This window comes from Pezoporus flaviventris, unplaced genomic scaffold, assembly GCF_033815535.1.
Source record: "Pezoporus flaviventris isolate CSIRO_AGI_PZ_B2104156 unplaced genomic scaffold, CSIRO_AGI_Pfla_v1 ptg000015l, whole genome shotgun sequence".
NCBI classification, from domain to species: Eukaryota; Metazoa; Chordata; class Aves; order Psittaciformes; family Psittacidae; genus Pezoporus; species Pezoporus flaviventris.
The window spans coordinates 41057338-41070923 of NW_026892563.1; the positions used below are offsets into that span (position 1 = coordinate 41057338).

Genomic DNA, 13586 nt, shown 5'->3' on the forward strand with positions numbered 1-13586 from the left:
TGTTGCTTTGTTTCATTGTTCTGGATCCTAACCCCCTGGCTTTGCTCCCTCTAACCCCAGCATGCCCTTCTCTGGCTGCACTCTCTGTTCCAGAATGTGCATAGGCAGTTCGACCTCCTGGTGGCGGCTTGTGCAGTTGGAGTTGGATGTTGCTTCGAGGCTCCTCTTGGAGGCAAGTGTCTTCCTATATGACATTTAATGTATGACTCATTTAGCCTCTGGCGGTGAGATTTTGTGCTCTGAGGAAAGGTACTCCACAGATACCTCTCCACTCTAGCAACACGAGTTTCTTTCTGCGTGTAACTGGTGGCAGTGAGAGAAAGGGAAGGTTACAGGAAAAGTGACACCTATTAATGTGCTGATTTCTAATGGTGCAACTTGTACAGTCCCTACCTGCCACGGACATTGTTCAACCTGGAGAACGCCAGGGGCTGTCCAGAAAATCAGTAAGGACCAAGTAAAGAACAGAAGTCAAAAACCCCATAAGGGAATACCAATATCTGAGAACAGGAGATGATAGCAATTATGGCAGGAAGTGATAATGCAAACAGGGAGCTACTCCATGAGTACTTAATCGGTGGACTGGAGAACGTAGCAGTGTGTAGCGGTTTGAGCTCCCCATATAAGAGATGTGAAAGGCCAATAAGGTGGTTGAGAAATTGGAGCAATGGTACATGAAGAGAAGCTGCAGGAGCTGGGTTTACTTAACCTAAAGGAGAAAAGGATAAAGGGGGATGGACTAACTGATGTCATCAACCACCTAAAGGGGGATTTTAGTGAGGAGTGATCCAGGCTCTTTTCAGAGTGGCACAGTGCAAGAGACAATGAGCACAGCTTGGAACAAGGGAAATGCTGACTATGTACAAGGCAAATACACTCCCTTTCCCCAGGGGTGGTTCAGCACTGGCACAAATGCCCAGAGGGTCCAGGGAATGCCCCCCCCCCCCCCCCCCCCCCCCTTGGAGATGTCCAGAACTCACCTGAACAAGAACCTGATAGAGCCTTGAAATTAGCACAGCTCCAAGCAGGGAGTTGGAGACATCTCCAGTTGTTGCTTCCCACCTTTTAGACCCTGATGTGAGGAGAAATGTGGAAATGAATCTCTGACCCCTCACATTCATACTAGTCTCCTCATTCATGAAATTTCCATAGACAAAACATGTGCCAGAAGCACATAGTAAATTCTTTCTAAAACAGTGAAAATGTATTCATAAATCATTTGTCTTAAAATGTTTTCCATTCTCTGTTGTGACTTCATTTCACTTTCCCCCAGTGCACTGTTCTGAGCCTCTTTCCATGGTTATTGTGCCAAGAAGTTTAAAGAGGTTTTTAAAAGTCCAGAGGAGGCCACGAGGATGATCAGGGGCTGGAGCACCTCCTGTATGAAGACAGGCTGAGAAAGTGGGGGCTGTTCAGCCTGGAGAAGAGAAGGCTGCATGGAGACCTCATAGCAGCTTCCAGTATCTGAAGGGGGCCTATAAGGATGCTGGGCAGGGACTCTTCATTAGGGACTGTAGTGACAGGACAAGGGGTGATGGGTTAAAACTTAAACAGGGGAAGTTTAGATTGGATATAAGGAGGAAATTCTTTCCTGTTAGGGTGGTGAGGCACTGGAATGGGTTGCCCAAAGAAGTTGTGAATACTCAGTCCCTGGTGGTGCTCAAGGCCAGGTTGGACAGAGCCTTGGGTGCCATGGTTTAGTGTGAGGTGTCCCTGCCCATGGCAGGGGGGGTGGAACTGGATGATCTTAAGGTCCTTTCCAACCCCAACTATTGTATGATTCTATGAAATGTGATGTTTTTTCTAAGCTGGCTTTATTTCTTCCATGCACTACTTTCCTGTTAGTCTTCAAATGGATGAGTTACCTGACAAATGCAATATGGTCTTGCATTAACAATAATTATGATCTTTATACTGGTGCTGTTAAAAAAAAAAAAGGGGAGGAACATCGTTTTTCAGCTACAAATTAGAGATTCTGCAGATGTTAACTTGAGAAAAGATGTGCCAGGAAGACAATCAGGTTCAGCAAGAGACAGGCAGAGAGCTGCGTGTATGTGGGCAATATAGCAAGTTGAGGACAGCCTGAGCTGAAGCCTGAGGCTTCAAGATACAACTTTAAAGTCTGCCAAAAACCTTGAGAGAAAGCAGGTTCAGAACCAAGGATTAGACCACTCTCAGGTGGAACCACTGGCAGTATGCAGGAGAACAGGGTCTCTCTTAATGGTAAAAGACACTCAATGCAAACAAAACCAAAAACCTTCCCTAGCACAGTCTACAGCTTGTTTCTTTCTCTGTACCTGGCATTAATATAGTCAGAGACTGCAGGAAGCTTACGTAGTTCAGTAGGAGAGGCTAGAGAAGAAAAGAGAAGGCTAAAGGGACAGTGATCTAATCCCTGTCTTCTGTAGCTAAAAGAGACGTTAGAGGTACAAACTCTTCTCAAAGAATGGTGAAAGGGCAAGAAACAACTGGCACAACTTGTAGCAAAGGAATTCCTATCTATGCATTGGAAGAACTTCTCCCCTTGCCCCAAAGGTGGTTCAGGGTGGCATGCATCAAGAGAGGCTGGGGAATCTGCATCCTCGGAGGTGCTCAGGGCTCACCTAGCACCCTGATCCTGAGCACCCTGATCTAGCCTTGTTAGCCCAGCTCTGAGCAGACAGTTGGAGAAGAGGTACCTTCCAGACTAAAACTTGCTGTGAGTCTATGATAACATTGCAGTATGGGAACAAACAAAGTTATCATAGCTTTTGTAGCCCTAGCTGGGTTCTTCTTAATGATTCACATTGGGAGATGCCATATGCCACAGGCTGTTCTCAGTGATTGCTATAGGTTGCTCTATCTCGTTGTGTTCTTCAACACTGTCCCATCAGGCTTTGCACCTTCAAACTAGTCTAATAACTTCTTGCTATACTGCAGGCTACGTTGCATGTACGTTCCATGCTCATGGGCTATAACACCCCCCCACACACACACTCTGCCAGACACTTCAATCCGAACCTCATCCCCTTTCAGGACATTAATATGTTTTAAGGTCACAGGGGCACTAATAGGGCCCCCAAATTACCTAGGGCAAACCTGTGAATAAAGAAATATTGTTCTGGGTTAGGGAATGGTCTAAGGCCCTTTTTGCTTGGTTGTGCAGAGACAGCCTTGAGACACCTTTTGGTTGAGGCTGTATCACACACCCGCTCAGGGAAACAGGAATTAGTTGCCTGCTACTCAAATTCCCACCATAAAACAGGCCGACCCGTTCTGAAAACTCATGGGAGACCTAACGGGATACTTTGGGAAGACATGATGGTAGAAAGTACCAAATACAGAGGCTTTTAACACTGGTGTATTAAATACCCCCTAGGGTTCAGACCAAGTAAAAGAAAATAAAACCTATACGCTAATCTTTCACCATTCTCAGGCACTTCAGGGCTAAATGCTGCACAAAGAGTGGAAGAGCACTTTCTACCTTTCAACAGCTCTGTGTCTTCCAGAACTGTCTCAGGAGAGATTCTGCCTTTCATACTTTCCATTTCCCTTTGGTATCATGATTGTTTTCATCAGGACAGCACGATGCTTTACTGGGTGATCTGTTACCCACACACCTATGTGGAGTGACAGGACCACTGTCCACATTTGGTTCTGGATATGCACGTGCGTTGCACACATAGACTCACAGGGCAGGTTTTCTGAGGCTCTCTCTGGCACATGTGCATCCTGAGATTCCCTCCCAAAGTAAAAAAGATGGAACAAAATATGCACCCTCTGGAGGACTTTCCACGAGACATTTCTCCTCTAGCGACAGAAATCTGCATGTTTCAATGACGGATGAGATGCTGTCTTCTCCACATGTCTTGAAGATGTATTCCAGACGAGTGCCTGTCTTGTGCCAGGTCTTGCCTTTTGAACATTTTCAAGCCATCCAGAAGGGAGAAATCAGATAAATACAGCTATAAATCTGGGCTGGTGACACAGCTGGGTGGCATCACAGGCTGTACCTGCTGACTTTGTTACTCACTCTCTGCTTGCTTTCCTTCTTTCTTCTGTTTGTCTGTCTCTCTTTGTCTCTTTCACCAGTAGCAGCCATATTATTACACAGATGTCCTGACCGTGGGTTGCGCCGTGGGGGTCGGCTGCTGCTTTGGGACACCACTTGGAGGCAAGTGGCTGTTCTGTTTCCTTTTTCTCAGGTACCTAAATCCTCTCCTGCCTAGTTCTCTTCTCTCTCCCTTTCCCTCACTGTGTTTTTGACCTGTCAGTGACTTTTACCAAGGAAGCTTACATTTTAGCATTACCAACTTCCCCAGCAACTCTGGGGAACTCATGGCTTTATTTCCATGGTATTACCAGCCTTCTGGAGGCAAGAGGGGAAGGCTCTCTAGAACAGTGGTCTCCAAATTGGGATGTGCATACCCAAGGAAGGAAGGAATGGAAATGAAGCTTTACTGATATTCAGCGTACATATTGGCAGTATACGTGGTGCCCTCAATCTGTATGGCAGATGGCCACTTGTCACATACAGCGCATGAAGAGTCCCGGGCGTAGGGTTGTTCACAACACAGAGGGTTGGCTGTGGTGCCCTCACTCATTCGCAATGATACTGCAATAAGTGTGTGTCCACTTCAGTGGATTTATTTATTATATTACCTAGCATTAACTAAACTGACCCTTACAAAATGGACAAGTGGCTTAAAATGATCCCGGCGAAGAGACTGGGGGTTGAACATAATACTACGAGCACAGATAGATGACAAAAAATGGCCGAGCTGACACTTCTCTTTCTACAGCCTACTCCAGACTCTTAATCAGCCACTCTACAAGGCACAAGACAGCTACTCAGGTCTGTGTAAGCGTGCACTTGTAAGTCTGTATTGTGCTTCGAGAAGTTAGCTGCTGATGGTATGAAGCCGTCAGAATTAGCAAGACATTTAAAAGCTGAGCATCCAGAGCAAACCTATACAGTTTTCTCAGTGGTGTCTCAAGCCGTGTGATATCCCATCCAGTACCTTTCAAAATGTCCCTGAACTTCATGATAAATGTTTAGAAGCTTCCTTTGAGGTTTTTTGCTTCATAGCAAAAGACAAAAATCCACATACGACTGCGGCAATGCTTGTTCTTCCTGCCACGGTCAAAAAAAGGCTGAAACAGCGCACAGCAGTACGGCAGCAAACTAAACTGCAAACAGCATTGAAAGCAAACGCTGTTGGAAGACACATAGAAAGAGCATTGCTGAAGGTTTGAAGAATGAAGCATCAGTACACATTACAGTGTGAGAGGCTTGCTATGCAGCTGGATGTTTCTAACATGTCTGAGCTTACAGTATTTGCTAGATTCTGTTTTGATAGTAAAATACATGAAGAACTATTCTCTCTGAGCCCCTAAAGAAAGATCTACCACAGAATCTCTGTTCTCAACAGTAAATTTACTTCTTTGATAAAATCTCTTCATGAAAAAGCTGTGCAAGTGTAATGACTGGTGGAGCAGCTGCTTTGACTGGCATAAGAAAAGGATTGTGTAGTAAGGTTGCATAGAGAGCACCACACCTGAAATTCATACCCCGCACTGTTCATAGGCAAGCTATTGCATTAAAGAAATCAGAGCTAGATATGCACAAGTGCTACAGGATGTCATTGATGTGGTTCATTTCCTAAAAACAAGACCTTGAAACAGTACAATCTTTACAATACTTGGAAACGAGACAGGGAATGACTCTGAAGATCCTTTGTAACACACAGACATTTGCTGGTTGTCTTATGGCAATGGGCTTTTAAAAGCGTTGTTGAATTTAAAGACCAGTTATGCATTTTTTGTTTATAAAAAGACAAATGTTCTGAATTTGCTGCTGTTTTCTGTGAGGACAGCTGCTTCTGTCAGTAGTATTTAAAAAATACATGCTTCATGTGTATGCACTTGGATGCTGGAGAGGGACTCTTCATCAGGGACTGTAGTGGTAGGACAAGGGGTGATGGGTTCAAACTGAAGCAGGGCAAGTTCAGGTTAGATATAAGGAAGAAGTTCTTTACTGTGAGGATGTAGAACTAGCACAAGTTGCCCAGAGAAGTGGTGAATGCTCTGTCCCTGGCAGTGTTCAAGGCCAGGTTGGACAGAGCCTTGGGTGCCATGGTTTAGTGTGAGGTGTTCCTGCCCATGGCAGGGGGGTTGGAACTGGATGATCTTAAGGTCCTTTCCAACCCGAACCATTCTATGATTCTATCCCTTCAGGGTGAAAGTGATGTTCTGACAGTGGGTGAGAAAGTAACTGCTTTTCAAAAGAAACTGTGAATTTGTTGCCAAACAGATGAAGAGTTTCAGTGGGTTTTGAACCCATTTGTTAAAGACGTAAAAATTTAACACCTCCTGATCAGTTTGCAAGAACAGCTGCCATCAGGAAAGATGGAAATTTACTGCCCAAATCTCAACAACAGTCTTTGCATAACTGGTGGATGGAAATGAAAAAATAGTGCCATGATTAAGCCAGCACAGCCATTTTTCTTTCTATCTTCTCAACTTGGTGAGATCTCTTTTTCAGCTACAACAGCCATCGAGGCAAAGTATCAGACAGAAAATAGAAACTGACCTTTGAATCACTGTATCACGAAGTGTTAAACCGAGATTTTCAAAACTAAAAGATAATATTTGTAGTGATAACAAAATTTTTTTTGTTCCATAAATAATTAAAAAATAAATCATCTTTACCTCATCCTTTTTTTTCTATTTCTATTTTTGTATGTGCTTTATATTTTACGTACTATGTTAGTACAATAGTACATGAATATCACTTTTAAATAAATAAATTGGGGAGTATGTGCTCAAAAATCTTACACTGGTAGGGATGGGTGATCAAAGAAGTGAGGAGACCACTGCTCTAGAAGACTATTTAGAAGCCTTTCTCATGCTTCTAATATTACACTTCTGATTTTAACTTTGCTCCTTTTCCAACTCTTTTTAGGGGTGCTTTTCAGCATTGAGGTCACTTCCACCTACTTTGCTGTGCGCAATTATTGGAGAGGTTTCTTTGCAGCTACTTTTAGTGCCTTCATTTTCCGAGTCCTTGCTGTTTGGAACAAGGATGCAGGTAAGCTAAGAGCCATTCCTATTCTCTCTGTATAAAAGTTGCCCTGTTAATGTATTATTTTTCATTTTCCTCAAAACCACAACCTTGGATAATGTTTGAAACTTCTGCCATGGCATATGACTTGCAGCACTACAGAAGGAAGGAGAAAGGGAAGTATCTTATGTTATCGATTGTATAACCCAACCTATTCCTGAGTGTGCTGGGGATATGACTAAAATATGACTGAATTTGAGTCCCCACAAGAAAGAGAGCCCCTGAGGAGGGATTTTTGCTTCTACTCAGTGTAATGTCAAGGCTTCAGATATAGAGGTAGTCCACCACAGAGGATGCAATGCATAGTACAATGTGTGCTGCGGCAATGTGCTGGAAAGGCCAGGGTCTGCTTTGGTCATCTCTCAGCTAGAAGCATCAAAACCAAATAGTCTAGCAAATGGAGGTGGTGAAATGATTAGCATGCTACAGGATTGGTAGGGTCTGACTGAAAAAATAACCCTCTCAAGTAACTGGAAAGTGTGAGTGCAACATTTGTACAGACAGAAATAGCACAGGACAAGCTTGTTCAGAGGAGCATTTCAGATACTGTGTCAATGGAGTTCCAGCTGCTGCAGAAGGCTGCCCTTTCTTTGTAAACTTCTTGCATATCATTTCTTTATATTTTAATATTACATTTGTATGTATTTTATTGATCTGAGCTCCGTGTGGGCAGTTCCCTTACTTAAAACTGCTCTTAGGTCTCTTGACTCCACAGGGTTGGATTTCCTTCATCCAGGGCAAGGTGGGATTTATACCCATCCTCATTTAGCTGCCTTTCCACTCTGCATGAGATTGTGATTTGTACTTTACCTCTTGGCGTACAGATATTTACTGTTTCTACATAACTAGGTGCCTCCAGGATGGGTTTCAGCGTCTGAGTCATTTTAGCAGTGCAACACTACCGGGAGAAGTGAGCTGGAGAAGATGGGTTTTAGCTGACATTTTACATCTCTTGATTTCGAAGACTTCCCTTCTTTTAGTAGCAGTGAAATATTTTGCAGATAAAATTTCAGAGAGTACCTGAGGGTTTTTTCCCTAGAAAGCAATCACAACTGAGTGACGCAGCTTCTCCAGATACACAAGCACTGCCTGCCTTGGCAAAGAGAGCTTTTGGAGGCAGTGAATATAGTGGGAAGAGTTTTAATTTTCTGGGATTGTATCTAAAAAATATATACTTTCCCTGAAAATAAACCTATACCACCTAAAGTGCTCGGGTTGCAAGTGCTCAAAAATAGGCACTACTAAAATCAGTGCCGTCTGCCAATCTGTAAATTGTATATAATTGTGGTCATGAAACCACACAGGAGCATGTATATCTAGTTCCTTTGTCCCTCCCCTTAGCTTTTATGCCACTGTCTTCTCACCTCATTATTCCCTTTCCTTCTTTACCTCTTTATTTCTCTCACAGATACCATCACAGCCCTGTTCAGAACCAACTTCCGCATGGATTTCCCCTTTGATCTGCAAGAGTTGCCAGCATTTGCTGTAATAGGGTAAGCTCCCAGGAACCTGGCTCCTTGCCCTATAAAGGTTATCATGTGAGCCCTGTTGGATGCTCTTTTGCAAAACAGTTACATACATCTCTTTCAGACAGTTTGATTATCACAAATAAGGCCTCTGCTTGTTGGGATTCCTCCTTCAAAAATGGTGCCTATGTGGCACAAAGGGTAAGGAAGAAAATGTGGGTATTGTCAAGTTGTTTGCTATTTCCTTTCCATGCATCTTCTTTAGCAGTTAAGTTCTAGAAAAAAAGTAAGTCTGACTTGGTCTAGGTTCTGCCTATAGATCTCCTGAATGGCCTTTTAATTGTTGTGATGGCATCCCAAAATGAACTGACCAAACAAGTATGGTCTTCTCACTTGACAAAAACAGGACAGAAGATTTAACCAGGAAGTTTCCCTTTTGCAAGGTCAGAATGGTTTTCCTTTTCTAGAGAGGTTGGAACACTCAACATGGTGGCAAGGGTGACTGAACGATAATAGGATTCAATGAGAACAGCGATTAATTTGATTGTCAGATTTATGTTATTTATGGAGATATCTGAGTTGGCTTCTTTTGTGGAGGAAATTTGGGGAAATGAATGAATTTTAGAAAAATTAGAAGAGAATTGGGAAATACTTGAGAAAAACTGAGTTTGGAATTGCTGTGAGGAAAAGTCACCAAGAAGTCAGAGTTTGAGAGAGGCTCCAGGGAAATCACCGCAGAGCGGTAGTGAGGGGAATGGACTGGAGAACAAATACCTGTGCTGGTGTTGTGAACACATTCTGTTGCAAGACCTGGATCCAAGATCAGAAATATATTTGTGGTTTTCCAGCTTCTCTTAGCAGGCTGCCCTCATGTTCATTTACTTGAATATGAACTCAAGTGGGATTTTTTTGAAGGCACCAGACGTTGAAACTCTATGAACATATAGGAGTTTGGTTATTAATGTATATCCACTTTGTTCTTCTTCAATAGACTTTGCATGCTAAACTTGGGGCAATCTGTTTAGATTGGCAAGGAAAAAGATAATCCTTATGATTTACAGCTGCTAGAATGCAAAACTTCTTGTCATTGTGGTTTGAACATAGTTGGCAGAGCTATTTTTTTAGTAATGCACATAGAAAGGAGTATATGACAACAGTGAAATGCTTTCAAATGCCAAGGTATCCAACATGGTATGTTTTTAAGGAAAGCCAAAGACCTGGACTGTCTTGGATAGAGCCCTGATGCCAACTCAAAATGCTCCAAATTCTCTTAACATTAGGTCTCAAAGTTGAACTCTTTTTCTATCCAATATATTTCTTCACTTTCAGGTAGGACAAAAAAACCTGAGCCAGCTGAAGCAGTAATAGCAGTAAGATCATATTCTTCCCTGTCAGCCAATGGTGTTAATTTTCATATATATACAAAATATATATATATAAATATGTATAGAGGAGGAGCACTTCTATTGTATTGTATTGTCAAATTGATAGGCAGAAATGGAGTGATCTATTTTTTAATATAAAGTATTAGAAAGAAATTCAGTTCGCTGCGCAGCCTTTGGACTTGTCTGTTTTAACAGTAGTGCTAAGCAGTGCTGGCTTGAAATATTAAAGAGAAACTCAATGGACACGTTTGTCCATGAATAGCTTTATATTTAGTTTAAACTTGTTTCTATGCATTTCTTAAATGGCCAAGCAGGATTTTTTCAACATGCATCTTTTTAAGTAAACTAAATTAATCTTTGAATGAGATTTGGCAAAAGCCTACATAACATGTAAGAAAGGAGAATTCTATTAAGTTTACAAATTAATAGAATCTATTTATCTATTTAACTTCAGTATTCTGTGGTCTTGCAGGTCTCATTAACATGTGGAGCATTGCAACTCTACCTATTTTGACTTTATTAGGATCAGGAACACAGGCCTAAGTAATTGGGATCATAGAGATGACATATTTTGCTGTAGGCACAAGAATTGCTAGTACTTTTAGTATTTGATGTAGGTGTGTAACTTTGATGAATCAGAGTTAAACTCCCTTCATTCGTATTATTTCTTGTTCCAACCTAATGTCTGAGTTCCGAAAACACTGGTCTTTGCCCAGTTGCTCTTTGTCAGTTCCCACTAAGATCTCTCAGTCCTTTTTTATAGTTTATTTGTCTAGATTATGTTATAGATCTTTATAGATGAGATTTCCCTCCCTGTAAAAAGAAAATTTATGTGCTAAAATGGCAGTGTGTGTGACAAAGGTCCAAAATAATCTCTCCCTTTTCATCAGGGAGTCAGCATCTTCAAATGAGTTGAGGTAGGAGGTGACTTCTACAAGACTTCATGAACAGCGGAAGGGGAAAAACACTTGAACTCGTTCTCTCGGTTTGTGTATTATCTGTGGTTTGGTAGGATTTATATTTCATTTTCTCCACTTTAGGATATGTTCTGGATTCCTTGGAGCATTTTTCGTTTATCTCAATCGCCAAGTGGTCCTGTGCATCCGGCGTCATACGGCTCTGAGCCAGTTTCTCACCAAATAGTGAGTGCCTTTGAAGATACTCTCTTTAGGGACCAGATTTGTATACTCGACTGGTATTGGACAGTAACGAATGCTCCCTGAAAGCTTGTAGAACAATTTCAAGTGTAAGATAGTAAAACTATGAGAAACTGAAATTATATGAGAGTTGGATATTTACAAACATCAGGAGAATTTGTTCTGCCCTGGATTTTCTTTTGATCAGCCCCAATAGTTTCAAATAGCTTCTTGACTTAGAAGGGAGTCTCTAATATTCATTAAGAGGACAAGGGAATCTATTCATTGGACAGAAAATGTTTTTGATTAGAAAATCAATGCTCGTGCTCTTTAAGAGTATGCTGCTTCTGGTTTGGATTTTTATTAGAATCTGTAAAAAAGAAATTCATTTATATTTTCAGAAAATTAAATACAACTGAAATCAAAGTCTTTAAAATCTAATTGTTGTTTAACCAATATGGAGGCAAAAAGGTAAAGAATGTGCTGCAGCTTTGCAGTTACTGCGTATTTACAAACCAACAGCTGAAACTGATAAAACTGTGTGAATTGCAGCATGGAAGAGAAATACAGAACAACATAAAACTCGTAGCAATGAAGGTTTTACAGGGCAATTGAAGTTACCTTTTTTCCCCTCTCTAATTAAGTTACAACTTCCAAACTTACAACCTGAACAAGAAAAGGTGGTGAACTATAAATGTCTTCAGGTTTTTGACAGAAGAAATCTGATGCTATGAGGATTTTTTTAAGATGAGAAGTGTGCTGGACCTACATTTCTTAGCAAGTTGCAGATTTGAACAGAAGAAAACCGCTAGTTAAGAAGTTCAGTCTAACTCAGTGTATTACGTGGAAGAGCACTTGTCTTTCTTCATGATTTAGTATTACCCACAAGCACTAGCAAAGCCATCAAAATTAATAGAGAAGTGGAGCAAAGCCTGAAAAGGTGGAATTTAAACTTCTAATTTCTCAGAATTTTGTAGGTATTAGAAAGAAATTAAAGGTTATGTTTTGTCTTCCTGAATACTACAGCATCTCAGACAGAACTTCCTGTAAGGAACACAGTAATTTGTCAGGGGGGACTGGACAGGATTAGTCCAGCACATGGAGGCAGCTTAAACTCGTATTGTCCTAGTGCCCATGAAATTTCACAGTGTACCCAGAAACCCATCCTGGGATTGGACACAGCAGTAGGAAGACACAGGTGTCTTCAGCCTGCTGTCCAGCTGTGCCCCACTGGTCCAGCACAGCTAGGCCCACTGGCCACCAAGGGCCCCTTCCCCAAAATTGTGATGGTCAGCAATTCAGTGGAAAGAAAAGCAAATTTTCTCATAAGAATTAATGCAATGGGGAATGTGTGCAGAAATCTATCAAAAAAAATCTACATTTAAATATATGAGGGCAGAATACATTGCATGGGGGGGATGAAGAAGCAAGACTTGAATAATCAGGACAAATGGAAGAGGTGCTGGCTTTTGACAGTAGGTTGACATGTCACTGCAAATACACATCTCCTCTCCACTCCACAGCCCGCATATTCACGTTTGTGCATTTTGTACATCCCTCTTTTGCTTCCATCCCTCCCATTGCACTTATTATAATGGGGAAAATGGTTTTGCTGGCAGTCGAACTCTGTGAATGATGAGCAGTGGAGCAGGGCATTAAACTGCCGGTAACAGAACTCCAAAGCAATTGATACATATGTGACAGAGAGCTTTCACAGGAACAGAATTCATAGTCCTCAAGTGATAGCACTTCAAGAAAAGAATATGAGGTTGTATTTTAATAAACTTTACTTTCTTTTCAGCCGCCTCATATACCCTGGGGTTATAACCTTCCTTATAGCAACTATGACCTTTCCTCCTGGATTTGGACAATTCATGGCAGGAGAGGTGAGAGTGGGATGTGTGTTTGAAATCCTGTGCAGTTCCGTGGAATGGTCTCTCCTTATCCTGTGTCCCAATAACTTTATGTCAAGGAAAGAGGAAGGAAGCTATGGGAGGAGTTTGGGTTGAGGAAGGACTGTATTCTGAGGCTCCTGATCTCTGCTATCTCCTGCATATAAAACTAGAAGAAGGTTCACTCTCCTAAGAAAGTAGTAAGATGTTACCCCATGTGTAAAGGTAGTTATGCTTTTCACCAGCCCAGGTAAAGTACTGCTCTCTTCCAGATTAAAAAATGTGAATTGAGTCTTATAATTGTGAATTACCAAAGTAAAAATCTCCACTTTCTCGCAACAGAGGTAGAATATTTATTTCATCCAATCTTATGGCTCATGCCTGGTTTTTTTGCTGTTTAGTTGATGCCACGGGAAGCCATCAGCTCTCTCTTTGATAACTATACCTGGGCAACATACACAGGGGACCCTCAGATCATGGGGAAGTCTGCTGCCTGGATCCATCCTAAAGTCAGCGTCTTCATCATCATCTTCCTCTTCTTCTTCATAAAGGTAGGAAACCCAGCGGACCACAATCCTTCTCCACTCAGATTGAATGTTCTTGAT

The 13586-nt window shown here is 41.7% G+C and overlaps 1 protein-coding gene across 1 annotated transcript in view; it reads left to right on the forward strand.

Moving 5' to 3' along the window:
* Nucleotides 1-13586, forward strand: part of CLCN1 (chloride voltage-gated channel 1) — a 51611-nt gene that overhangs the window by 24270 nt on the left and 13755 nt on the right. The window contains exons 7-12 of the mRNA XM_061454311.1: nucleotides 94-172; nucleotides 6944-7069; nucleotides 8511-8595; nucleotides 10994-11095; nucleotides 12891-12975; nucleotides 13383-13532. Of these exons, the coding sequence (XP_061310295.1) occupies nucleotides 94-172; nucleotides 6944-7069; nucleotides 8511-8595; nucleotides 10994-11095; nucleotides 12891-12975; nucleotides 13383-13532 (627 nt within the window). The remainder of the gene's footprint in view (nucleotides 1-93; nucleotides 173-6943; nucleotides 7070-8510; nucleotides 8596-10993; nucleotides 11096-12890; nucleotides 12976-13382; nucleotides 13533-13586) is intronic.